We start from the raw sequence: 27,919 nt of genomic DNA, 5'->3' as shown, positions 1-27,919 counted from the left end.
TTGGCCCTGTCTGTGGGTAACTTTGGATGGTGCCACAGTGTCTCCCCCCACCCCATCTCAGTCCTCAGTATCTATGTTGCAATAGTCTATGTGCTGGAGGGCTAGGGTCAGTTTGTCCTATCTGGTGTAATTCTCCTGTCTTATCTGATCTGTGTAATCTTAGGCATGGTCGCTCTCATTTTCCTCTCACTCTCTCTTTATCTTCTTTCTTTCTTTGTCTCTGTCTCAGCTCTAGGACCTGAGACCTAGGACAATGCCCCAGGACTACCTGGCCTGACTACTCCTGGCTGTCCCTGTCCCCAGTCCACCTGGTCTTGTGCTGATCCAGTTTCTGCTGTTCTGCCTGTGGCTATGGAGCCCTGCCCTGTTCACATAGATGTGCTACCTTGTCCCGGATCTGCTGTTTCGACCCTCTCTCCATCTACCGCACCTGCTGTCTCAACCGCTGAATGTTTGGTATGAAAATCCAACTGACATTTACTCCTGAGATGCTGACCTGTTGCATCCTCTAGAATCACTATGATTATTATTTGACCCAGATGGTCATCTAAAAACATTTGAACATCTTGAAGAATGATCTGGCCATAATGGCCATGTACTCTTATAATCTCCACCCGGCACAGCCAGAATTGGACTGGCCATCCCTTGGAGCCTTCAAGCTCTGTCAAATTGGTTGTTGATCATTGAAATTATAATGGAGACGCTGATAGTTGAGGTGCAGGTGAAACGTTTAATAAAACAACAAGCATGGAATGAGACAACAGTAGCGCCTACACAAACACAGGAAAAATACTGACTGGGGAAAGAACCTAAGGGAGCGCCAGATATACAGTGCCTTGCGAAAGTATTCGGCCCCCTTGAACTTTGCGACCTTTTGCCACATTTCAGGCTTCAAACATAAAGATATAAAACTGTATTTTTTTGTGAAGAATCAACAACAAGTGGGACACAATCATGAAGTGGAACGACATTTATTGGATATTTCAAACTTTTTTAACAAATCAAAAACTGAAAAATTGGGCGTGCAAAATTATTCAGCCCCTTTACTTTCAGTGCAGCAAACTCTCTCCAGAAGTTCAGTGAGGATCTCTGAATGATCCAATGTTGACCTAAATGACTAATGATGATAAATACAATCCCCCTGTGTGTAATCAAGTCTCCGTATAAATGCACCTGTGATAGTCTCAGAGGTCCGCAGAGAGCATCATGAAGAACAAGGAACACACCAGGCAGGTCCGAAATACTGTTGTGAAGAAGTTTAAAGCCGGATTTGGATACAAAAATATTTCCCAAGCTTTAAACATACCAAGGAGCACTGTGCAAGCGATAATATTGAAATGGAAGGAGTATCAGACCACTGCAGATCTACCAAGACCTGGCCGTCCCTCTAAACTTTCAGCTCATACAAGGAGAAGACTGATCAGAGATGCAGCCAAGAGGCCCATGATCACTCTGGATGAACTGCAGAGATCTACAGCTGAGGTGGGAGACTCTGTCCATAGGACAACAATCAGTTGTATATTGCACAAATCAGGCCTTTATGGAAGAGTGGCAAGAAGAAAGCAATTTCTTAAAGATATCCATTAAAAGTGTTGTTTAAAGTTTGCCACAAGCCACCTGGGAGACACACCAAACATGTGGAAGAAGGTTCTCTGGTCAGATGAAACCAAAATTGAACTTTTTGGCAACAATGCAAAACGTTATGTTTGGCGTAAAAGCAACACAGCTCATCACCCTGACCACACCATCCCCACTGTCAAACATGGTGGTGGCAGCATCATGGTTTGGGCCTGCTTTTCTTCAGCAGGGACAGGGAAGATGGTTAAAATTGATGGGAAGATGGATGGAGCCAAATACAGGACCATTCTGGAAGAAAACCTGATGGAGTCTACAAAAGACGGAGATTTGTCTTCCAACAAGACAATGATCCAAAACATAAAGCAAAATCTACAATGGAATGGTTCAAAAATAAACATATCCAGGTGTTAGAATGGCCAAGTCAAAGTCCAGACCTGAATCCAATCAAGAATCTGTGGAAAGAACTGAAAACTGCTGTTCACAAATGCTCTCCATCCAACCTCACTGAGCTTGAGCTGTTTTGCAAGGAGGAATGGTAAAAAATTTCAGTCTCTCGATGTGCAAAACTGATAGAGACATACCCCAAGCGACTTACAGCTGTAATCGCAGCAAAAGGTGGTGCTACAAAGTATTAACTTAAGGGGGCTGAATAATTTTGCACGCCCAATTTTTCAGTTTTTGATTTGTTAAAGTTTGAAATATCCAATAAATGTTGTTCCACTTCATGATTGTGTCCCACTTGTTGTTGATTCTTCACACAAAAATACAGTTTTATAGCTTTATGTTTGAAGCCTGAAATGTGGCAAAAGGTCGCAAAGTTCAAGGGGGCCGAATACTTTCGCAAGGCACTGTAGGGGAGGTATTAACTGAGGTAATGGAGTCCAGGTGTGCCTCAGGATGACGTGAAGGTGCCCGTAACCAGAAAGAGGGATTAAACGACAGGATTTTGAAAATCTATCCACAACCACCAAAATGGTGATGAAACCAACAAAGGAGGGGAGATCAGTAACAAAGTCAATGGATAGATGGGACCAGGGGCGCTAAGGCACGGGAAGGAGTTCCTGTGAGAATTTGGTTTGGGCACATACGGAACAGGAGTTGATGTTGAGAGTGACCAGTACTTCTCAGAAATGGATTGGGTAGTGTGAGAAATACCTGGATTTCCAGTGACGACAGATGTGTGTGTCCAGGTCAGCAGCTGATCCCTTATCCCCATGGGAACGTAGATGTGCTCGGGAGTACAGTTAGTGGGTGCGGGCTCCCTCTCCAGAGGCTGGCAAATGTCCACATCTATGTCCCAGACCACAGGAGCTACGAATCGGGAAGATAGGATTATAGGTGCATTCTGGACACGGACCCTCTCCCGAATCATAGAGACGGTACAAGGCATTGGCCTTAGTTTATTTTTAACCTGGGCGATAGGTCAGCGTGAAGTCAAACCTTGTGAAGAAAAGGGCCCAACTTGTTTGGCCCGCATTCAGGCTCCTCGCTGTCCGTATGTACTCCAGGTTCCGATGGTCAGTGAGGATGGCGAATGGTTCCTTGGCACCCTCCAGACAATGTCTACACTCTAATTCCAACAACACCACCAGGAGCTCTCGATCACCGATGTCGGAAATCCTCTCTGCAGGAGACAGTTTCTTAGAGACAGAACTTCCCCCACACCCACCTCTGAAGTGACCACCACCACCACAAATGATATCGTGGGATCTAGGTGTTTGAGCAATGGGGCAGAGGTGAAACATCCCTTGAGTAGATGGAAGGCCTCATCAGCTGCTGGGCTCCACACCAACCTACGGGGGACCACCCTTGAGGAGAGAGGTGAGAGGGGCGGCGATGGTTCCTGATGAAACGGCGGTAGAAGTTGGCAAACCCCAAAAACCATTGTAACCCCTTTAGGCGGGTTGGGACTGGCCATAACCTGATCGCATCTACCTTCTTGTCATCCATCATCACTCTGTGAACATAAGTAAGACCAGGATGTCATTGATATACACGACCACGACAATCTGGCCCGAGCATGTACCTGAACACCTCGTTAACGAATGCCTGGCAACAGCAAGTACTCATAGTGGCCAGACATCGTGCTAAACCTAGTCTTCCATTCATCCCCCTCCAAGATGCGGAGGAGATTGTGTGCACTCCAGTTTGGGAAAGAACCAGGCTCCGCGGAACTGATCGATGACTGCTGACACCAACGTGAGAGGGTAATGGTACTTTGGTGATTTCATTGAGTCCTCTGTAATCAATATATGTACCTAACCCTCCATTCTTGGCCACAAAGAAGAAACCAGCTGACGCAGGAGAAGTGGATGTGCAGGTGAAACCTTGTTGGAGCCCCTCTTGGATGTAATCCTCCATGGCCTGTGTCTCAGCCACCGACAGAGTGTAAATGCTTCTGCGTGGAAGCACAGACCTTGCCAGCAATTTGATGGGAAAGTCCCAGGGGCGATGAGGAGGAATACAGGTGGCGTGGATCTTGGAGAATACCTCCCGCAGGTCCTGGTATACCTTGGGATGTTGGGCTGAAGGACAACCACAGGACTCTCAACCGATGTGGAACCACAGGGGATGGGGATGTAGGTCCTCTGGCATTCGGGTATTCAGTCTGTGATTCTCATCCTCGACCATGAGATGGTGGGGTTATGGCATTGAAGCCAAGGGAGGCCGAGGATGATCTTGTGAACTGGTACACTGGCGATGAAGAAGGGGATGTTCTCCTGATGAATGGACTCCATGGAGACGGTGAGGGGTTGGGTGATGTGTGTAATGGTTTCGGATCCTAGTGGCCGATTATCGAGAGCTTGAACCTGGAAAGTTGAGGAGAGAGGGTATGAGATGATAAGAGATAAGGCAAGGGTCTGGTCAATAAAGTTCCATGCGGCACCGGAATCCACTAATGCTGTAGACAATACTTTAGGGACAGTCAAATAGTGTGATGGACACTAAAAAGCGTTGAGCTGAAAGTGATGAAGATGGAATACTCACTCCTGCCCCAGGAGGTGGAAGATCACGTGACTGTCCCTCTGCTCTTGTGGATCCCGGATTAGAAAGTGCCGGACACTGCTGGAACTGCTGCCCTCCTTGACCACAATACAGGCAGAGCCCCAGCTATCTCCGTCTGCAACGCTTTGCCGCGGGGAGTCGTGTGACCCCCTACCTCCATGGGTTCAGGCTCTGATCCAGGGTTTTCACTGAGGGAGTGAGAGAAGTGATGAGAGTACCGACGCTCCCGAAGTAGGTTATCCAGATGGGTGGCCATCGCAATGAGTGCATCCAAGGAGAGGTTGTCATCTTGACAGGCTTGTTCTGTCTGGACCTCCTAGCACAGACCTCTTCTGAATAGCGTACGAAGCACCGGCTCGTTCCATCCATTGGATGCTGCTACTGTCCGGAAGGTGAGCACGTACTCAGCAGCAGTCTGGTCCCTCTGCCGTAATTGGAGGAAGTGCTCACCTCCTCTCTGCCCTCCAGGGGATGATTGAACATGCATTTGAACAGAGCCATGAATCCCTCATATGAATCTAGCTGCTCCTCTCTTCTCTCCCAGACTGCTGTGGCCCATTCCAACGCCTGCCCAGTCAGCAGAGAAATAACCGTGGCAACCTTGGACCTTTTGGTGGTGGGGGCTCCCATCTAGTGCGTAAAGTACAGGTAGCTCTGAAGTAGTAAGCCACGGCATTTAGATAAGATGCCGTCAAATTTATCCGGGAGGAACAAACTGGCATCGCTGACCTGAGCGGGTTGCTGAATGGGTTGTTGTGCTGGGTCGACTGGTTGTAAGAGTATCCTCCGCTAGTTGATGGCAACGCCTCCCGGGTATGTTTGAGACACTGCGAAGAACCTCTCCCATAGCCACCCCCAGTTGTGCCAGCTGGTCATGGTGTTGACATAGAAGGTACCCCTGTTCGTCGACCGTCTAGGAGACATTGTTTTCCTGCTGCTTTCCGTTGTTGGAGTCAGTATTCTATAATGGAGACGGAGAGAGTTGTGAAGCAGCTGCAGGGGAAACGTTTAATAAAACAAAAAACATGGAACGAGACAACATAACAGTGGCATGTACGCATAAATACAAGAACAATACTGACCGGGAGTGCCAGATATAGGGGAGGTAATAAGTGAGGTAATGGAGTCCAGGTGTGCTTCATGATGACGTGCAGGTTCGGGTAATGATAGATCCCAGGATCGGTGGTAGTATACCGGCGCGTCGAATGCCAGAGGGGAGGTGCAGGAGTAGACATGACAGACAGCCATTTTAATGACTTGCCATAGATTTTCAAGCCTATTTAAGTCAAAACTATAACTAGGCTACTCAGGAACATTCAATATCGTCTAGGTAAGCAACTTCAGTGTATATATTTGCATTGGATTTTAGGTTATTGTCCTGCTGAAAGGTGAATTTGTCTCACAGTGTCTTATAGAAAGCAATCTGAACCAGGTTTTCCTTTAGGATTTTGCTTGTGCTTAGCTTTATTCTTTTTATCATAAACTCCCAAGTCCTTGCCGGTGACAAGCACACCCATAACATGATGCAGCCACCACCATGCTTGAAAATACGAAGAGTGCTACTCAGTGTTGTTGAATTTTCCCCAAACATAACACTTTGTATTCAGGACAAAAAGTTAATTTCTTTGCCACAATTTCTTTTGCAGTTTTACTTTAGTGCCTTATTGCAAACAGGATGCGAGTTTTGGAATATTTGTATTATGTACAGGCTTCCTTTTCACTCTGGGATTTAGGTTATAATTGTGGAGTAACTACAAGGTTGTTGATCCATCCTCAGTTTTCTCCTATCACAGCCATTAAACTCTGTAAATGTTTTAATTGGCCTCATGGTGAAATCCCTGAGTGTTATCCTTCCTCTCCTGCAGCTGAGTTAGGAAGGACTCCTGTATCTTTGTAGTGACTGAGTGCATTGCTACACCATCCAAAGAGTAATTAATAACTTCACCATGCTCAAAGGGATATTTAATATCTGCTTTTCTATTTTTACCCATGTAGCAATAGGAGCCCCTTGGGAGGCATTGGAAAACTTCCCTGTTCTTCGAGGTTGCAATTTATCATGTGACTTGTGAAGCACATTTTTACTCCTGAATTTATTGAGGCTTGCCATAACAAAGGGGTTGGATACTTATTTACTGAAGACATTTCAGCTTAAAAGGTTTCATTTGTAAAACAAAGTATCTTTGACATTATGGTGTATTGTGTGTAGGGCAATGACACAACATCTTAAATTGAATCCGTTTGAAAATCAGGCTGTAACACAAGAAAATGTGGAAAAAGTCCAGTGGTGTGAATACTTTTTGAAGGCACTGTACATACTACAAGTCTCTGGATAAAACAGGCAAGCGGATATGAGGGTTTAAAGGTTGCTTATAACAGCATCACCTATAGGCCAAACGGTGTCATTCTTTTTGACAAAGACACTCATTGCCTTTAGTTCTACTTCCTACCTTTCAGACCGTCAGTACGGTTGAAAGTATGGATCATATCCCTCTTGCTCCGCACGGGTCGAGTAATAGTGACAACAAAGTCACACAGGTGACAGCGTGGGAGGACATGCCCGCAGTTCATATAAAACTATACAGACCACGCACTGTCTCTTATTTCCTCTTGCAAAGTATGGCTTAGTTGTATCGCGCAGGTTGACTGCTCCACTGCTCCCGTTTTTCAGATTGCATCTTTCCCTAGGTCATGGTAGGGTAAGCTAAACTCTGTATGAGTTGTATGGACTGTTAAATAAAATAAAATAATATACTGTACTGTCAGTCTATCACCAACAGCCTGTGACCTGTGGGTCAGAGCGTAAAAATTTGCCCTCTAAGGCTGAGTGACAGCTCTCCCCTACCTATCCCTTTTATCGGAGGATATTGGGATTTCTTGTTTTGTGCTGACTTAGACCACCAGCCAGTGTGGGTGTTGGCCACCATACTTCAGCTAGTGTGTGTTTCTAACCTTGTCAAGATATCCTCCACTGCTGTGCTCGTTATCGAGGCCACCAGGCACTAGTCTTCCTTCGACTATTTAAAACTCGAATGGGTCACTTCCCTAGTTAACAGCATCTAGGAAGATTGTCAGCCTACCCAGCTAACGGTATATGATGTGAGATTTGGAATGCCCCCCTTAGGCATCCCTCTCCCCTGGTATTACTACTATGCTATAAGCTAACTAGCTAGCCAGTTTACTAGCTGCCACTGTGTGTTGTCAGCTTGGCTTACCAAACGACGGCTATTTGTGCGTGTTTCGCATAAATAAGCCTATGTTTAAACATTTTACCTCTCCTTCTCCAGCCCTGTGGTCATAGCTAGGCTCATCCGAAATTATTTTTGCAGGAATCCCACTCTGTATGTAGGCTTGTTATAGCCATTTACATTTCACAACTCCATCACACAGAGATTTTATCAAATCAAAGTTTATTTGTCACGTGTGCCGAAATCAACAGATGTAAACCTTACATTGAAATGGTTACTTACAGGCTCTAACCAATGGTGCCAAAAAAAGGTGTGTGTGTGTGTGTGTGCGTGTGTGTGTGTGTGTGTGTGTGTGTGTGTAGGTAAGTAAAGAAATAAAACAGTAGAAAGACATTTGAAAAAAAGAGTAGCAAGGCTATACACAGACACCTGTTTGTCAGGCTTATTGAGGTAGTATGTACATGTAGGTATCGTTAAAGTGACTGTGCATATATGATGAACAGAGAGTATCAGAAGTGTAAAAAGAGGGGTTGGCGGGTGGTGGGACACAATGCAGATAGCCCGGTTAGCCAATGTGCTGGAGCACTGGTTGGTCTGGCCAATTGAGGTAGTATGTACATGAATGTATAGTTAAAGTGAATATGCATTTAAGATAAACAGAGAGTAACATCAGCGTAATAGAGGGGTTGGAGGGGCACACAATGCAAATAGTCTGGGTAACCATTGGTTACCTGTTCAGAAGTCTTATGGCGTGGGGATAAAAACTGTTGAGAAGCCTTTTTGTCCTAAACTTTGCACTCCGGTACCGCTTGCCATGCGGTAGTAGAGAGAACAGTCTATGACTGGGGTGGCTGGGGTCTTTGACAATTTTTAGGGCCTTCCTCTGACACCGCCTGGTGTAGAGGTCCTGGATGGCAGGCAGCTTTGCCCCAGTGATGTACTGGGCCGTACGCACTACCCTCTGAAGTGCCTTGCGGTCGGAGGCCGAGCAATTGCCATACCAGGCAGTGATGCAACCAGTCAGGATGCTCTCGATGTTGCAGCTGTAGAACCTCTTAGAACCCATGCCAAATCTTTTTAGTTTCCTGAGGGGGAATAGGCTTTGTCGTGCCCTCTTCACAACTGTCTTGCTGTGCTTGGACCATTCTAGTTTGTTGTTGATTTGGACACCAAGGACTTTGAAGCTCTCAACCTGCTACACTACAGCCCCGTCGATGAGAATGGGGACATGCTCGGTGCTCCTTTTCCTGTAGTCCACAATCATCTCCTTAGTCTTGGTTACATTGAGGGATAGGTTGTTATTCTGGCACCACCCGGCCAGGTCTCTGACCTCCTTCCTATAGGCTGTCTCATCGTTGTCGGCTGTCTCGTCGGTGTTGTGTCGTCAGTAAACTTAATGATGGTGTTGGAGTCGTGCCTGGCCATGCAGTCGTGGGTGAACAGGGAGTACAGGAGGGGACTGAGCACGCACCCCTGGGGAGCTCCAGTGTTGAGGATCAGCGTGGCATATGTGTTGCTACCTACCCTCACCAACTGAGGGCGGCCTGTCAGGAAGTCCAGGAACCAGTTGCAGATGGAGGTGTTTAGTCCCAAGATCCTTAGCTTAGTGATGAGCTTTGAGGGTACTATGGTGTTGAACGCTGAGCTGTAGTCAATGAACAGCATTCTCACACAGGTGTTCCTTTTGTCCAGGTGGGAAACGGCAGTGTGGAGTGCAATAGAGAGAGCATCATCTGTGGATCTGTTTGGGCGGTATGAAAATTGGAGTGGGTCTAGGGTTTCTGGGATAATGGTGTTCATGTGAGCCATTACCAGCCTTTCAAAGCACTTCATGGCTACGGACGTGGGTGCTACGGGTCTGTAATCATTTAACTACCTATCCATATCAATAAAAGAGACTAAACAAAATCTTGATTAAGTCTGGTCTATAACCTGTCCTGAGTGGAATGGTCATAGCCACTGCCACTGCACATGCTTCTTCAACTATTTACTTTAAAATGTATTTAGAGGCTGTATTTAAAGGCCTGTGAGCTAGAGTCTCCTGTTAAGGGGAGCCCTATAATAAAAACAGTTATAAAACACAAATAGAGTTACAATTATTTTAAATTCATATGAACCCCTCCTACAGAATATGCTTTGGCAAGATTTTAAGTGATGAAAGAAATATCAAAATATTCAATAAAAACATATTGAGTAGCAGTGAGTCTATTAAATAATTAATAGACTCACCAAACATTTATTATTATATGTTTCATTATTCTTGGTAGATACAACTGGTTATGATTGCAGATAGAGCTCAGAGAATGGGATGGTGCAATATTGAATTAGTCATATATTGATAAGGTGCGAGCATGGGGATGTCCACGTCACCCAGAGATAAAAGGCATAATAGAGCTAGTGCTATCTAGATTTGCCCTGGCAAACAAATCTATTACATGAACTACCAATATGTGAAGTAAACTCAACTGAGGAGTAATAGAGAATGGAGACTTTTAACTTGATAACGTGCAACATACCTCTTTCCGGTTTCTCTGACTTCCGTTTTTTTATGCTTGTTAGTGTGGCCTTTTGGTGTCATTGTTTTTGCGTTCTTGAGATGACACTGCCAAAACTCTAAAATGTATTATTGTAGATCAGAATTGCAACGCGAGATTTGTTCAAGCTTAAAATGTTAGTTGGTAATCGTAACATGGTGTTTGTATGTTCACAAATTAAATTTCACGTTTACTTTTCTTATGATCCTAATGGTATGTACGTTCAACCTTTTGGCAGGTATCTCGCTCCATATGTGAACTCCTAATGACCGATCAGGAACATACACAATATAGTCAGTCAGTAGACAAGATAAGAGAAAGATGATATGGTAGAGCCTTGTGAGTTCGATTACCACTGCGGGGCAGTACGAAAAAAAGTATGAAAATGTATGCACTCACTACTATAAGTCGCTCCACATAAGAGCGTCTGCTAAATGACTCAAATGTAGGCGTCTTGCGCTTATATTAGGCTACTACTTCGAAACTCAGAAATGGGAGTGGTTTCTTTTGTATAATATATAAACGACACCCTTTTTCGTCTCTCATAACTTCAAAGGAAGGTAACGCATGAATATTTGTCTTTCATCTCAATAAGGATGGCCTACGACTACGCTAAAAACATAGAAGAAAGACCTGATCCAGTGAAGGCGGACCTCAAAGGTATGTAACCTGGTGAGATGGTTATGGAAACTTTAGATAATTTTCATTATCAACATAACATGCGCAGGAACATTCACAGGTATAACTAGGGCAGTAGCAGTGCGTGGGTAAAATCACTAGAGAAGCCAAGCCAGGAAAAAAATGCCTATTACAATTTAGGGGTTGTGATAATTGCTTTGTTTTCTCTCCTCCTGTTCATATGCCTTGCCATCATGATATTGGCCTAAGCCCGAGACAATAAGAAGAGGCAGTGGCAGAATAAATTCAACCATTATTTTGTTTCATCACAAAACCAGAGAAAACATCTGTCTGGTGGAGTCCACAAAGCATATTGCATGTAACAAACAGTTACATGACCTACAGCATGGCCAATTAAATCAATGTTTCTGAGATTTTCAGACAACTGAACAACTATTGATTTAGAACACCTGAGAGTTACCTCAAGTCCCAAATAAAACAGGAGCTGCTTCCACTATTCCAGCACCATTTCAACATCAAAATGGCAACATCATCAACTCACCTATGCTTAGTCTAATACAGTGACAACTAAAATATTTCAAAAACAATGTAGTCCAATCAATGTATGCTAAATATCATGTGGCTGTCCGTGGTACTTCTTTCTTTCCTTCATGTGTGTGTAGAAAAACAAGTTGCTTCACCCTAATTGTAGAGATGTCCCGAAACATCAATGACTGTCATACAGTACAATCTTTTAGTTTTTGTTGTCATAAGCTACCTGGCTAAAGTGCTTGCTTGCAAGCATTTCATGGCCAATGATTAGCCAGCTAGTAAACATTAGCCTACTACATCTAGCTACATATTGAACTTCTATCCTCTCAGGCCAGAGGCACAACTTATGAATTTTTGGTTGGATCAGAATCGCCTTTATAATCATTGGCCAGTAAGGAGAATTAAGTAAAACCACAAGTTCAAATCTCTGTCCATGGCTAATTTAGGAAAGGGACAATTTTAGCTAGCCAGACACTGGAGGACAACAACACAAGGAGAGGCAAGAATTAAATATGTTTTCTCTCTCAATGAAGTCTGGCTTGATGTGATTGGTGTGAAGCCAAACTGGCTTTCCTTTTTTTTTTTTTTTGGTGCACCAGGATCATTCACAGTTTAGCTCAATGCTGATTGGCTATCAATGTACACTGCTCAAAAAAATAAAGGGAACACTAAAATAACACATCCTAGATCTGAATGAATGAAATATTCTAATTAAATACTTTTTTCTTTACATAGTTGAATGTGCTGACAACAAAATCACACAAACTATCAATGGAAATCAAATTTATCAACCCATGGAGGTCTGGATTTGGAGTCACACTCAAAATTAAAGTGGAAAACCACACTACAGGCTGATCCAACTTTGATGTAATGTCCTTAAAACAAGTCAAAATGAGGCTCAGTAGGTTGTGTGGCCTCCACATGCCTGTATGAAATCCCTACAACGCCTGGGCATGCTCCTGATGAGGTGGCGGAAAGCATCCTTCAACTCCTGGACAGTTTGTGGATGGAGCGAGACATGATGTGCTCAATTGGATTCAGGTCTGGGGAACGGGCAGCCAGTCCATAGCATCAATGCCTTCCTCTTGCAGGAACTGCTGACACACTCCAGCCACATGAGGTCTAGCATTGTCTTGCATTAGGAGGAACCCAGGGCCAACCGCACCAGCATATGGTCTCACAAGGGGTCTGAGGATCTCATCTCGGTACCTAATGGCGGTCAGGCTACCTCTGGCGAGCACATGGAGGGCTGTGCGGCCCCCCCAAATAAATGCCACCCCACACCATGACTGAACCACCGCCAAACCGGTCATGCTGGAGGATGTTGCAGGCAGCAGAACGTTCTCCACTGCATCTCCAGACTCTGTCACGTCTGTTACATGTGCTCGGTGTGAACCTGCTTTCATCTGTGAAGAGCACAGGGCGCCAGTGGGGAATTTGCCAATCTTGATGTTCTCTGGCAAATGCCAAATGTCCTGCACGGTGTTGGGCTGTAAGCACAACCCCCACCTGTGGACGTCGGTCCGTCATACCACTCCTTTATTGGGGGTGTCTTGCTAATTGCCTATCATTTCCACCTGTTGTCTATTCCATTTGCAAAACAGCATGTGAAATTTATTGTCAATCAGTGTTGCTTCCTAAGTGGACAGTTTGATTTCACAAGAAGTGTGATTGACTTGGAGTTACATTGTGTTGTTTAAGTGTTCCCTTTATTTTTTTGAGCAGTGTATATAAATATATTTTTTGTTGTCAAGGGAGGCCAAATGCTTGCTGGCTTCCCTTGCATTCAATGCTACTGGTGGCAACAATGTTATACTCTTTCTGACTAGAACACATCAGATAGATGGGCTACACATACAAGGTCAGAGAGATCCCATGGTTTTAATATCTATGACGACATCCCACAATTTGCCACAATCTGACGGTTAATAGCTTTATGGCACGAACCGCATAGTTATAGGCTTTTAAATATTTAAATAATGTCCATGTGAAAGGCTAATGGATGTGGTTGTTTTGCAAAATGTTGAACCCAGTTTTCAAAATTGTATCTCATAGTCAATTAACAATATTCTGGAGGCCTGGAACAAAGACCATTCCTGGAACAAAGACCATTTCTTATCTTATTAGTTATTCACCAGTACTAGGCTACTACAGTTATAGTAGCCAGAGTGACCGCTGTGAAGCAGGCCAAAATTACGAAGTACTCCCGGGACACAGATTTTGGAAATTAAATCTAATAGTTTACACCCAGAGAAGTGTCACTGTTTATTTGGCGGCCCTTGTGAGGTTTGCTGCTCCATTTGTACAGTGCACTATGAATGTCCAATGTGTAAAAAAACATTGGATTTTTAAGTTGATGGGCCGCCAAATTAGCAGCGACGCTCCTCTGTGTGTAAACTCTGTGGATTTGGAAACTAGGAAGTGCTCCTGAGTAGACTGCACAGAGTGCCATCTTTTGGATGGGACTTTAAACTAAAGGTCACTAAAGATCCCATATCACTTATTGTAAGCATAGGGGTGTGAACCTCAGTGCCCTTGCTAAATTCCCAATATGGCCCTCATACCATCATGGCCACTTAATCTTCCCCAGCTTCCAATTTTATTGTATTGCTTCATTCCCCCTCCTCTCCCCTGTAAATGTTCCCCAGTCGTTGCTGTAAATGAGAATGTGTTCTCAGCCAACTTACCTGGTTAAATAAAATGTTACTGTGACACAACGCACAGAACATTGTGTATGGTGCAATATGTATGTCCAGTATGAAAATACTATTGGATTTCAGCTGATTGGCCACACTTTAAGGGCTGCAAAATGAGCAGTGACACTCCTCTGGGTGTACGCTCTGATTTCAAAACTAGTGGCACAATGTACAGAGAATTATGTACAGTGCAGTATGTCCAATATGAAAAACTGATTGGATTTAAGCTGATAGGCCACTCTGTAGCACTTTCCTGCAGTCAAATGACCTCGTGGGTTGAATGTTAATATTTTTCATAATTAATAAACATGATTTCAAGAAAAAAACTGATTTTCAGTGGCTTCCATGACAAATGATTGTTATATTTCAGTCTTCTGTGACAGTGTAATATTGGGATACAAACAATTGTATACATTTCAAGTCCATATCTGGCATGGTACAGTTGTTGTTTTTTATTTTTAAAGCCCATAACCCTGTGTGTGAGTTGTATACTTCTGTTTCAAAGTAGATTTGTTTAAGACTACCAAGAAACACTCTGTGACCCTGACCTAGCCCACTGCAGGAAAAGGGTGCAGAATGAGCAGTGACGCTCCTCTGTTGTAAACCCTGTGGATTTCGAAACTAGTGGTGCTCCTGAGTAGAAGGGCCCCCCTTTTACTACACCAGAATGTACAGGAAGTTGTGCAGTACTGTATGTCCAATATGAAAATTTACTTAACATCGTGCAATACGAATAGGCTAATTAACTATGGGATTTAAGTGTTTTCTAAAGTGTATTATATTAATATTGTTATTAATAGTATCCTTATGAATGTTTTATTTGTATAACGGTTACCATAACTATCTAGTAATTATTTGAATGCAATAATGTCAATGCTATAATATTACTTGTGCTGTAAAGGTGATTAACTTTATAAATTTCTTCATATTGGTAAACAAAATTGTAAGTCTGCTAACATTTCCCCATATACTGTTATGAATTTTGACCATTTCTATTATTTCTCACCATCTTCATTGCACAACTTTTTTATTTTGAAGGAAAATCGCAGAGGACACAGCCTTATTCTTGCTGTATCTTACTTATGCTTGCTGGCGGAGTGGACATTGTCATAGATCCCCCCCCCCATGCTGTTTTGTAAAACTAAACTATTGTTTTATATAGGAAACCTTCCAAGCTGGCTGCAAGGCACGTTGTTGCGCAATGGGCCAGGCATATTCTCAGTGGGGGATACCACATACAACCACTGGTTCGATGGGATGGCCCTGATGCACAGCTTTACATTCAAAGATGGTAAAATGACTGGAAGTGTTTCTCTTTTTTGTGATATAGAAACTCGAACAAGATGATCTAATGATAAGTCCAATCGGCAAGCTTTTGGGCTTTTTGGTGCTATGGGCGCCATGGGTTGTGCGAGTACAATTAATTCCCACATTTAGCAATTAAACTCTCAATAGAAGTAAATCGTGTGTGTGTGTGTGTGTGTGTGTGTGTGTGTACAATTATTTTCTTCAGGTGAGGTAATCTACAGAAGCAGATATTTACGTGGAGACACATACAAAGACAACATGGCAGCCAAAAGAATTGTTGTGTCTGAAATGGGGACAATGGCCTACCCGGACCCAGGCAAAAACGTCATATCTAGGTAGTACATTACAGATGGTTCATTTTTGCACATTAAAAAGGCAAGATGTTGAAATCAATGATGTTTTGGCATGCTGTAGCAAAAGATCAGGCATGATAGTGCATCTGATCTGACTGTTGATGATTTAATTTAATTTGTCCCTATGAATTTGCCTGTTGCTGATTTAAATTATCTTTGTCTCCAGGGTGATCACCTTTCTTAACCACACGGTCCCAGACTTCACTGACAACTGTGGCAACAATTTCATTCGATATGGGAAGGATTATTATGCAACCTCTGAAACCAACTACATCCGCAAAGTAGATCCTGTGACTCTGGAGACTCAGGACAAGGTCATTTAAAGTTAATACTGGCGTTGCCATCTGGATGACCATACATATGAACACACCTGTTTATAAGCCTATCTTGTTATCTCACTAGGTTGACTACATGAAATACCTTGCTGTGAACCTGGTGACATCCCATCCACATTACGATAAAGATGGAACAGCCTACAACATGGGAACTTCAATAGCGGAGAAGGGAAAGACTAAATACACCTTATTCAAGGTTCCAGACACTACTGCAGGAGGTACACTACCAGTCAAAAGTTTGGACACACCTACTCATTCAAGGGTTTTTCTTTATTTTTATAATTTTCTAAAAGGTAAAATAATAGTGCAGACATCAAACTTTGAAATAACACATGTGAAATCATGTAGTAACCAAAAAAGTGTAGAACAAATCAAAACATATTTAAGATTCTTCAAAGGACCCACCCTTTGCCTTGATGACATCTTTGCACAATCTTGGCATTCTCTCAACCAGCTTCATGAGGAATGCTTTTCAATAGTATTGAAGGAGTTCCCACAAATGCTGAGCACTTGTTGGCTGCTTTTCCTTCACTCTGCGGTCCAACTCATTCCAAACCTTTTCAATTGGGTTGAGGTTGGGTGATTGTAGAGGCCAGGTCATCTGATGCAGCACCATCACTCTCCTTCTTGGTCAAATAGCCCTTACACAGCCTGAAGGTGTGTTTTGGGTCATTGTCCTGTTGAAAAACAAATGATAGTCCCACTAATCGCAAACCAGATAGGATTGCGTATCACTGCAGAATGCTGTGGTAGCCATGCCGTTTAAGTGTGACTTGAATTCTAAATAAATCACTGACAGTGTCATCAGCAAAGCAGTTGATGTTGAGATGTCTGTTATGTTACTTGAACACTGAAGCATTTATTTGGGCTGCAATTTCTGAGGCTGGTAACTCTAATGAACTTATCCTCTGCAACCGAGGTAACTCTGGGTCTTCCTTTCCTGTGGCGGTCCTCATGATAGCCAGTTTCATCACAGCGCTTGATGGTTTTTGCGACTGCACTTGAAGAAATTTACAATTCTTAATGTTCCTAATTGACTGACCTTCATGTCTTCAAGCAGTGATGGACTGTTGTTTCTCTTTGCTTATTTGAGCTTTTCTTGCCATAATATGGACTTGGTCTTTCACCAAATAGGGCTATCTTCTGTATACCACCCCTACCTTATCCCAACACAACTGATTGCCTCAAACGCATTAAGAAAGATAGATACATTCCACAAATTAACTTTTAACAAGGCACACCTGTTAATTGAAATACATTCCAGGTGACTATCTCATGGAGCTGGATGAGAGAATGCCAGGAGTGTGCAAAGCTGTCAAGACAAAGGGTGACTACTTTGAAGAATCTCAAATATAAAATAGATTTTTGATTTGTTTAACACTTTTTGTTGGTTACTACATGATTCCATTTGTTATTTCATAGTTTTGATGTCTTCACTATTATTCTACAATGTAGAAAATAGTCAAAATAAAGAAAAACCCTTGAATTAGTAGGTGTGTCCAAACTTTTGACTGGTACTGTATATCTTCAAAAATATCACCTTGTCTATCTTTGTTTGAGTTAGTTAATTCATAGTTATAGGGTATCACCAGTCCCCAGGTTGTTTTTGCCTTGGACTTGATCACTGTCCACACCTCTGTTGTCAGGTCTAAAACAGACACCAATTAAAAGGAAATAGAGACAGCCAGCAGAGACGTCTACCCCCCAGGAGTTAAACTTTAGACCACTGACCTTATAAACTCTGAACTTCACTGGTATCTGATGAAAATGCATAGTCTCATATAGCAGTGGTCAAGACCTTTTTTAAATTGTTGAAGTCATGTTTTAACCCATTTGAGCAATAACCTTGTATTTTACAATCTCAAACATTTAGCAGAACCATTTACCCATCACCTTTCTGGGTTTTGTCTTATTACTTTACACCATGGATAGAGAAGTATCCTGACCATGAAACAGATAGTTTTCACAAAACATTACAAATAGCTGTAAATGGTTGTAAATGATCTGTTTATATGTTTAATCAGATAAGGCCAATGCTTCTCCAGCCTTGAAGAACCTTGAGGTGATCTGCACAGTGCCCTGCCGCTCCCTCCTCAGCCCCAGCTACTACCACAGCTTCGGCATGACTGACAACTACTTCATCTTCATTGAGCAGCCATTCAAACTGGACATCCTCAAGATGGCCACAGCATACATGAGAAGGGTCAACTGGGCTAGTTGTCTAAAGTTTTGCCCTGAGGAAAATGTAAGGGTTATAAGACTCATTTTCTTTGGCAATGAATTTAATGAGTCCAATGTAAGTGCAAGTACATTGTTTTTTCCATTTCATGGAAATTACATCCCTTTGTGTTTTCAATGTTGACAGACCCTGATTCACCTGATCGACAGAAAGACAGGCAAAGAAGTGGGCATAAAGTACTACACAGAGGCAATGATAGTGTACCATCACGTGAATGCCTTTGAAGAGGATGGTCATGTCATCTTTGATGTTATCGCCTATGAAGATCCCAGCTTATACAACATGTTCTACCTAAATGTGTTAAAAGAACAATCAAAGACCTCCTCAATATCTGTGCCAAAGTGCAAAAGATTTTCCCTTCCTGTACAGACTGACAAGGTAATGGTTTGCAACTGATTACTATCTTAACTTTTAAACATTGCTCTCAACTAATACGTAGTCAAATGTTTTTATAATGTTGAGAACTGTTTCTGAAGGGGATTGATGTTGGAGAGGATATGGTGAAACTCCAATACACAACAGCCAGCGCTGTGAAAGAGAAAGATGGTAAACTACTCTGCCAGCCAGAGGTGCTTTGTGACAGTAAGACCAAAACTTGTATTGCTCAATGTTCTGTTAAATTCTTGTGCTTATATAGACACTCAAAATACATATCACCCCAACATTTTCTTTCACAATATACTCGTGTTGATTTTGTTGTTCAATCCCAAAATGTATCTACAGGTGTGGAACTACCCAGGATCAATTATGACTTCAATGGCAAGAAGTACAGATTTGTCTACATGACTTGTGTTGCAATGACAGCAGTGGCAACTAAGGTAAAAGTCCCTGTGATTTAATTTAGGCCTTTGTGAACATAACTGCATGTGTTGCTTATCTAATATTTTGTTAACTATATACTTTACTTTAATAAATAGATCATGAAGTTTGACATTGAGACAAAGGAGAGGACTGAATGGAGTGAGGAGAACTGCTGGCCATCAGAGCCTGTGTTCATTCCAAGACCCAACGGAGAAGGAGAGGATGATGGTGAGATTGCTTTACATGGTCCTCAAATCTTAAATATATGAAGACTTATGTTTTGATTAGAATGGCCAGACATTCACAATGTATGCTGTATAAAGTTAGAATTTCAATGAAAGTCTGTCCAACATATTCAAACAAAATGTCTCCTATGTCCAGGTGTGGTCTTGACAACAGTCATCAACTCCAATCCAGGGGAATCTGGCTTCATCTTGGTGCTGGATGCTAAGTCTTTCAAGGAGGTAGCTCGAGCATATATGAATGCAGAGATTCACATGGACATGCATGGATACTTCATCCCAATGGAAAATTAGTATGACAAAGAAATTATTTACTCCAAGAGTAGCCTACTACCCTCCACAAAGAAATAGACACTATGGGAAACGATACTTTAAATACCAAAGTGCCTTGTAAATGTTTTCTTAACAATGTCCCAGTGCTAATATTGCTACATTTTGCACAACACATGTGAGCAGTTATCTATGGACTAATGCCAGTGTAGTCTTGAATTTGTCTATATCTCAAGGGAACCCATTATGGATATCCTCAAAATCATCTACCATGAAATATTTAAGAAAATGTTTTAGCGTTTTGCTAAGTATATAACACACCAATCACATAATTATGTATTTTATTGTTCATGTTTTTATGTAGTTTTGTCCTGTATAGCATTGTCAAGGAAAATCCTTATAATACAAATGATTGTACCATTTGTTGTTATTTAATTCGGCCTAATAAAGTGTGAAAAGAGTGAGGGTTGTCTCCGGTCCATAAGAGGGCGGCAGTTACCCCAAAGTGAGTTTACGTTGACGTTTGCGTGACTCTGATACCTACGTCATATTGTGGAGACGACCATCAACATTGTTGACATCGAGGCGTGGTTTTTATTATAACCTCAATGCGAGGGTCATGACTTTTTCTAAACCTGTGGTGGATTACTGTTCATTAATGTTTTATCTCCATTAAAGTACTTGGTCACGATGCTCTCTATTTTAAAATTTCTTTAAAAAAATAAATTTCATTCATTCTAATGCATAACGTTAGACTAGCTAAATTTGAAGGTTGAGTGCGAATATTTTGTGCTCACTCAATCAAATCAGACAGCAAGTGACACTGACCATTTGAACATGTCATTTCATATGTATTGTGAGTTAGCAAACGTTCGCTAACTGTCTTTGAAAACATTTGTTTTAGGCTATTTTGGTTTCTAGACAGTTGCAGAGGACTCTGTCTTCTCAGACCGATGGAGAGACACGAATTGCACAAATTCTCAAAGAGAAGTTTCCATCGGACACGTCTCTAAAAGTTGTGGACATATCAGGTAAATAGACCTCGAAACATGGGTGTCAAAAGGGGTCCTGATCTAGCTACATCATTATGCATAATGACATGTATGTTACTACGACGCTGAATTTGTTGTTGTCTTACTGGTATTCAGTGGACTCACACTCGCGTGGTCATCCTTCCATATTAGGTATCGTTTACTCGAATATTGGAACGAAATGCGAGAAGCTTGGGCTTCCTAGGATAGTGCATTATTCTTGTGTGGATTATTGGCGGTTGGCATCCAATAATAATAATAGTGCTTTACCGCAACGACCTGTACTTTATTTACTCTCTCACATGTTGGAGTTCCAGATGCATAGATGCACTCATAAGTTCAAGAAAATGCTTAAGGTAGAACAACCTAAAACCCAGCCCAAACTGCCTGTACTACCATACCCAGCACTATCTCTAACCACAGACCTGCGTGGGCAACACTACCTCTTCCAACATCTTCTGTTAGATCCTTTGCAGAAATATCTACAATATCCAGAAAATGTTCAGCTGCTCTACCCAACAATTCCAATTTTATCTGACCAGCTTTCTACTTGTGCAGCACAATTCACAACCACATTTACTTTTACTATAACATTTACTATTTGTCCTCCCTCTGAGCAGGCAACATGGAGAGCCCTGAGCCCTACCTCCTGATTCATCCTTCTCACTGCTTCTGCTTATGTAACACCCAGTCCCACCTGTGTCTGTTTCACCTTTACCAGGCACTCTGTAGCCCTGGCCTCACGACTGCCTCCACAATTACTACACTTTCTGGGCTCACCCTTCAAACATTTCTCCACTATGTGGAAACCTCTACACCTTGTACATTTAGGTTGCCCCATCCTACATGACCACATTTCTGGCAGTGGAAACACTGCAGAACAGCTGGCATGAATGCGCTAACCAGATACCTCAATATATCTCAACCAGATCAAAAGTACCTCCAAATCAAAGCATAGCAAAACTGACAGGCTCCTCCTCCAATCCATCTCAATTACAGCTAAGCCACATGTGCTCACACACCATGAACCTTCCTCTTTAGCAGCTCAACCTCTACACTTAGAGGCACTGCTATTACGCCCTTGAGTGGAGCCCTGCTCCGTAAACTAAAGCATATTATTTCTCGTTCTCCCAGTCGGACCATGCACAATGCTCAGTCCCTCTGGAAGGTGGATATGAATCCTATCCTAACGAATAAGCTCATCTCTATCTTAGCATACTGCATACATACTTCCCTATCCTACTCTCCACCCAACTTGAGACCTCAAACGGGTCTGCCAAAACCTCATGATTGACTTTTTCTAAGAACCAAACTCCAATCACCATAGAATCCTCATAGACAATCTGCTTATTTGGATTCCCCAGATCTGCTTGCTTTACATTCTTCAAAGGCACAGCAGTCGCCTGATCTTTCTTCTCAGACTCCTCTCTTCCATTTTTACCTATCTCATCTTAACTCTCTTCACTTCCCTCACTCCATATTTCTCCCTCCATGATCACTATTACCGGAGAAAAAAAGGTTTTCAGCTTCATCTCTTAATTTATTTGTGCGAAGTTGGAGAATTTTTTAAATACCCGAAACAACTTTTTTCTGAAACCTAGAGGCATGAACATTATGCCTAATTCTATGTTTTAAAAAAGAATAATATTTTTCTGGATAGGTTATCTAAGCATACCTCTGTACCTGTTCACTTTTAATGAGGGTGTCATTCTGACTATTGTAAATAACACATATCAATATACTGCACTAATATGCCTAGGATATTACATACAAATTACAACACAGTACATGGGATCATAACACATATCAATACAGGCACATATCATGGCATCATAATTAATTCACAACTATAATGATATAAGGTGACAGATTACATTGAAACCAAGTATTTTTCTGCATTTTTCTAAGCATACCTCTTGAGCTGTCTGTATATTGCTGCCTGGTGGTTATTTTTGTTATGCTTCCCTGCATCTCTGCTAAATTTTGGATAAAATATTGAAAGGAATGTGAGTCTTATTCAGTACATTTAGTAATTACTTGCTTTTCTAAAGTTTTTTATTTTTTATTTGACCTTTATTTAGGTAAAGGTTTAGCAAAATTGCCAGCAGACATGCCAGCTAAGATAGTTAGACAAGCTACACTAGTTATGAGGTTGAGAGATTGCTTTAGCTAGCCTGCTAGATAGGTTCCCAAACTTCATAAAGTGGCTAGAATTACAGAGAAACAACAACATTGTTTTATTTATTCATCAAAAAGAAATCAATATGCTGCATAGCTTAATCAAATGCATTTATAAACTTACCTCCTGTGAGTCCTGCAGCTAAAATCAAATCAAAAACAGGACAAATCTGAGGGGGCACGTGACCTTGTTCCCCTTATGGGCATTGATGTCTCTGATTCCTTGGTGCGCTCATGAATATTGTGTATCATTATGTTTTCTTTTCTCAGGTGGCTGTGGTGCCATGTATGAAGTCCACATAGAATCCAATGAATTTAAAGGGAAAATAACTGTTCAACAACACCAACTAGTCAACCAGGTACCCTATGGAGATACATTCTGGAGAGATCAATTAGTTTGCACCATTGTATGGAAGCATATAGGCTATATAGCTGTCAAAATGTTACATCTGCTTTGGTTGATATTGTTTTGCACCGATCGGTTGTGTGGGGGGAGAGAGAAAGCAACAACAAATAGTCAAGTATGTCAAGTATTATGTCAAACCTTTCAGGTGAAATTATTATCATGTATTGCATTGTATTCCATTTGCAAAATTGTTGCAAAAACAGCACAGCTGAAAAGTGCTATGTTCTCATCCACAGGCACCCAAGGAGGAGATCCAAGAAATGCATGGACTACGAATATTCACAGATGTTCCTCGAGAGTAGGACCAAGCCCTTTCACAAATTGTAGGTCTTTGAACATACACCCCTCAAACGGAATGCTCATATGCTGATTACATTTTGATCTGAGGATGAACACCCCAAAATCTCAAGATTAATTGCTGATGTGTCTATGACAGTAACAAAGGAAACAGTTTGTCCTGTTATTTCCTGACAGTTTTGTCAGAAATAATCTGTAGAATTTATGGTAGGGACACATTTTACAATGTCAATTGTGTAATAAATGTAACTCTAAAACCATCATATATATTTTTTTTATTTACCATAAAAAGTTAAATTATTGATGATGAGATTATTCGAATGCTGCCTTTACAGAAGACATTGACCTAAAAAGCTATGATACGCACAAAATAACGCTGTCAGGATTCATTAGTAAATTGCTAAGTCAATTAGCCCCCCTAACCAATTGAGTTGACCTATAGTGTTTTTAACCATTGTAAAGATAGAATGCAAATACATTGTAGTGAACAATCAGAAAACCTCATGACGACTAGCTATGCAAATATTCTTGTACATTTAATCTGTAATTGAAAATACTTCCTATATTTGTGTTTTTGTTTAGTGTAGTAGTTGTTTAAGTCATGAGACACAGTCATGAGACAAGTTTCGATTCCGTTTCTAGTATTTATGTTCTGTCATTCCTCCTTGTTAACCATAAATGTAGAAATAACAGTTGCTGTCAAAGTAGATGCACTTCAATAAATAGTATGTGATTCAAAGGACAAAAATACAGGACCCTTATGTCTTTATTAAAGGGATACTTCAGGATTTTGCCTACACTACTGTATAATTTAGCATTTGCAGGTGTCTAACAACCTCATTAGATTGTAATAATCACTGTGTGGGCCTACTCCGACTGTGTGGCCCCAATGATACCCATACTTGGTAAATGTATACTGCAGTTTTTTTCTACTGTGAAATTCACCATTAGGTGGGGCCCCCTAGCTATTTCCCCAATATTTTTGTGGGTTAGTACTTCAAGTGAGAATACATTTTACTACATGGTAGCCTACTTGAGATGTAAATTTTTTGCTCGCTTATTCATAAACAGGTTATAAATGGATTATAGACATGAAAACTATTGCCAGGAAATGGACATGAATAATTTCCCCATATACTGATATACAGTGTCATGTAGTGTATGTGTTGTTGTAGTCAATCAATGTTAGGTCCGTGTTTTGATACTCACAAATATTAGAATTTACGTGCCTGGAAGAAGAAATTTGTGAATAACCCTGTCTGATCACGTGCTCATTTGTAGGCACAATAGTAGAATTTGCAGTTCATCTTCAAAATAAAAGTCCCCCATTGAAAGTGATGCAAAGAAATAAACATAGTGGAATCATGCCATATTTGGACAGAATAATCCTAAACAAAGTTGGAATATTGTTACATAATTTAAAATGAAAATAAATAATGAATTAATTTGACAATAAACAGAAAAATCTGTTGAAATCCAACTGCGTTGCCTTACGTCAGATAATGCGTAAAGTCTGTCTGCACTGATCGATTGAGACGCACTTTGCATAGGAGTGATGCCATCTGACATAAGACAATGATCCCATTGTGGATGTATTAGACTACATAATTGCATTGGGGGAAATACATAAAGTACCAGTCAAAAGACTGGACACACCTACTCATTCAAGGGTTTTTCTTTTATTATTTATTTTCTACATTGTTGTAGTAACCAAATAAAGTGTTAAACAAATTAAAATATGTTATATATTTGAGATTCTTCAAATTAGCCACCCTTTGCCTTGATGACAGCTTTGCACACTCTTGGCATTCTCTCAACCAGCTTCATGGGGTAGTCACCTGGAATGCATTTAAATTAACAGGTGTGCCTTGTTGAAAGTTAATTTGTGGGATTTCTTAACTTCTTAATGTTTTTGAGCCAATCAGTTGTGTTGTGACAAGGTATGGGTGGTACCAAGTCCATATTATGTTAAGAACAGCTCAAATAAGCAAAGAGAAACGACAGTCCATCATTACTTTAAGACATGAAGGTCTGTCAATCTGGAAAATTTCAAGAACTGAACGTTTCTTCAAGTGCAGTTACAAAAGCCATCAAGCTCTATGATGAAACTGGCTCTCATGAGGACCACCACAGGACATGAAGACCCAGAGTTACTTCTGCTGCAGAGGTTAAGTTCATTAGAGTTAACTGCACCTCAGATTGCAGCCCAAATAAATGCTTCACAGAGTTCCAGTAACAGACACATCTCAATATCAACTGTTCAGAGGAGACTGTGTGAATCAGGCCTTCATCGTTGAATTGTTGCAAAGAAACCACTACTAAAGGACACCAATAATAAGAAGAGACTTGCTTGGGGCAAGAAACACGAGCAATGGACATTAGACCGATGGAAATCTGTCCTTTGGTCTGATGAGTCCAAATTTGAGATTTTTGGTTCCAACCACCGTGTCTTGGTGAGACGCAGAGTAGGTGAACGGATAATCTCTGCATGTGTGGTTCCCACCGTGAAGCATGGAGGAGGAGGTGTGATGGTGCTTTGCTGGTGAACTGTCAGTGATTTATTTAGAATTCAAGGCACACTTAACCAGCATGGCTTCCACAGCATTCTGCAGCGATACGCAATCCTATCTGGTTTGCAATTAGTGGGACTGTCATTTGTTTTTCAACAGGACAATGACCCAAAACACACCTCCAGGCTGTGTAAGGACTATTTGACCAAGAAGGAGAGGGATGGTGCTGCATCAACCCAATTGAGAAGGTTTGGAATGAGTTGGACCGTAGAGTGAAAGAAAAGCAGCCAACGAGTGCTCAGCATATGTGGGAACCAAATGCCAGGAGTGTGCAAAGCTGCCATCAAGGCAAAGGGTGGCTACTTTGAAGAATCTCAAATATAAAATATATTTTGATTTGTTTAACACTTTTTTGGTTACTACATGATTCCATATGTGTTATTACATAGTTTTGATGTCTTCACTATTATTCTACAATGTAGAAAATAGTAAAAATAAAACCCTTGAATGAGTAGATGTGTCCAAACTTGTGACTGGTACTGTATATTCATTGTACAGCCTTACCTATGGATTGTGCACCCATGAAACGGGGTATCAGCCTACTCATTGACAACCACATAACACAATTTCATTATCAGAATCATATGTATAAAGAAATAATTGTTATTTTTAAAAATGTATTATTTATAAATGTTTACAAAAATGTTGACGTTAATGCTGTAGTTGGAGACCACATTTTCAGTGAAAATCACTACAATAAATGTACCTTAGTGTCGCAATATCAGGCCAGGCTGGCAGCTATCTAACTACCTACTTCTCTTCTTACTGAATGACGTGTTGCCAGCTTTGCAGCACAAATGTTCCCCATTGGGTAGTAGACTGTATCACGGTGACATCTAGATGGTTGCTACCAATATTTGACGTTTTTTTATCGTGTAGGCTGCTATTCTACTCGAAATATAATCCCGTGGGATGGAACAAATTCACCACGTTAGCGACATGTGATACAACTGGCCCGTGAAGCAACTACTGCCTAGTGGGGGAGCACCTCAATACAAACCCGTTGTACTGGTCATTCCTACGGCCTTGTCGTTACGTTAGCTGACATCCAGATGGTGACCAATACTATAAGTTATTTCCCACTCGTCCATTGAAATAAACATCACTTTCTTTTACAAGTTTTAATTAGTGCCAATTCCATGCTGCCAGCTAATCAGCATAAACTCGGCTCATCAGGACGACTGACTGAACCAAAGCCTTTCGTCTCCACTCAACTCTACAACTGCGCGACATACGTGATCAATTTGGGCACGAGGCGTGTCCATGTTAAGGATTTATATATATACACTAGATGCCTTTAAGAGGGCGCTAAGTTTAACTCTCTGTACCACCATCTTGGCACTTCCCCACCGGTGTAAAACAAATATTTTGGAAGCTACATAAATACATGGATTCATGTATACATTCGTTTTTGCCACGTTTATTATATTACAGACAACTTAATGCAAACTTGAAATTATATCATGTGAGCTAAACGTAAAAAAACGAATAAAAAATATATTTTTAAATACTTAAAGTATGTTTTTTTTAGATTAATAATGTTATTGTCCCCACTACAACAAAATACTACTTAAATACATGTAATGTTGTCCTTGAAACATGTAATTGAGGAGTGCCAATATGGCCGAGTGGTGGCTTCAAATCCTCTCATTGGCCAATATACAACATCAGCAATCCAAGATTTATAAACATCTTTCGTCGGAATAGCCTCTCCCTCTTC

At 41.4% G+C, this 27,919-nt stretch overlaps 2 protein-coding genes across 3 annotated transcripts; both read left to right on the top strand.

The window, feature by feature from the left end:
• The first annotated feature begins 10,853 nt into the window (after positions 1-10,853).
• On the top strand, positions 10,854-20,408 carry bco1 (beta-carotene oxygenase 1). 2 transcript variants are annotated; one of them, XM_064978609.1, is made up of 11 exons: positions 10,854-10,963; positions 15,332-15,460; positions 15,683-15,812; positions 15,997-16,144; positions 16,233-16,383; positions 18,211-18,410; positions 18,531-18,782; positions 18,881-18,986; positions 19,128-19,222; positions 19,322-19,433; positions 19,587-20,408. In XM_064978609.1, the coding sequence occupies exons 1-11, from the start codon at positions 10,900-10,902 to the stop codon at positions 19,739-19,741; spliced, it is 1,542 nt and encodes a 513-aa protein (XP_064834681.1). In that variant the 5' UTR covers positions 10,854-10,899; the 3' UTR covers positions 19,742-20,408. The 2 variants fall into 2 exon arrangements, with proteins under 2 accessions (XP_064834681.1, XP_064834672.1); XM_064978600.1 differs by having other exon boundaries at positions 18,190-18,410.
• On the top strand, positions 20,267-24,364 carry LOC135541805 (bolA-like protein 3; the record flags this gene model as incomplete). The annotated part of the gene is made up of 4 exons (XM_064968243.1): positions 20,267-20,302; positions 20,622-20,748; positions 23,197-23,285; positions 23,569-24,364. Coding segments are annotated over 4 exons (318 nt in total), but the record flags the coding sequence as incomplete, so codon positions are not given.
• Between the last annotated feature and the right edge of the window lie 3,555 nt (positions 24,365-27,919).

Source organism: Oncorhynchus masou, chromosome 1 (genome assembly GCF_036934945.1).
Source record: "Oncorhynchus masou masou isolate Uvic2021 chromosome 1, UVic_Omas_1.1, whole genome shotgun sequence".
NCBI classification, from domain to species: Eukaryota; Metazoa; Chordata; class Actinopteri; order Salmoniformes; family Salmonidae; genus Oncorhynchus; species Oncorhynchus masou.
Note: the sequence above shows the minus strand (reverse complement) of the source record. Positions and strands in the feature narration are given on the sequence as shown.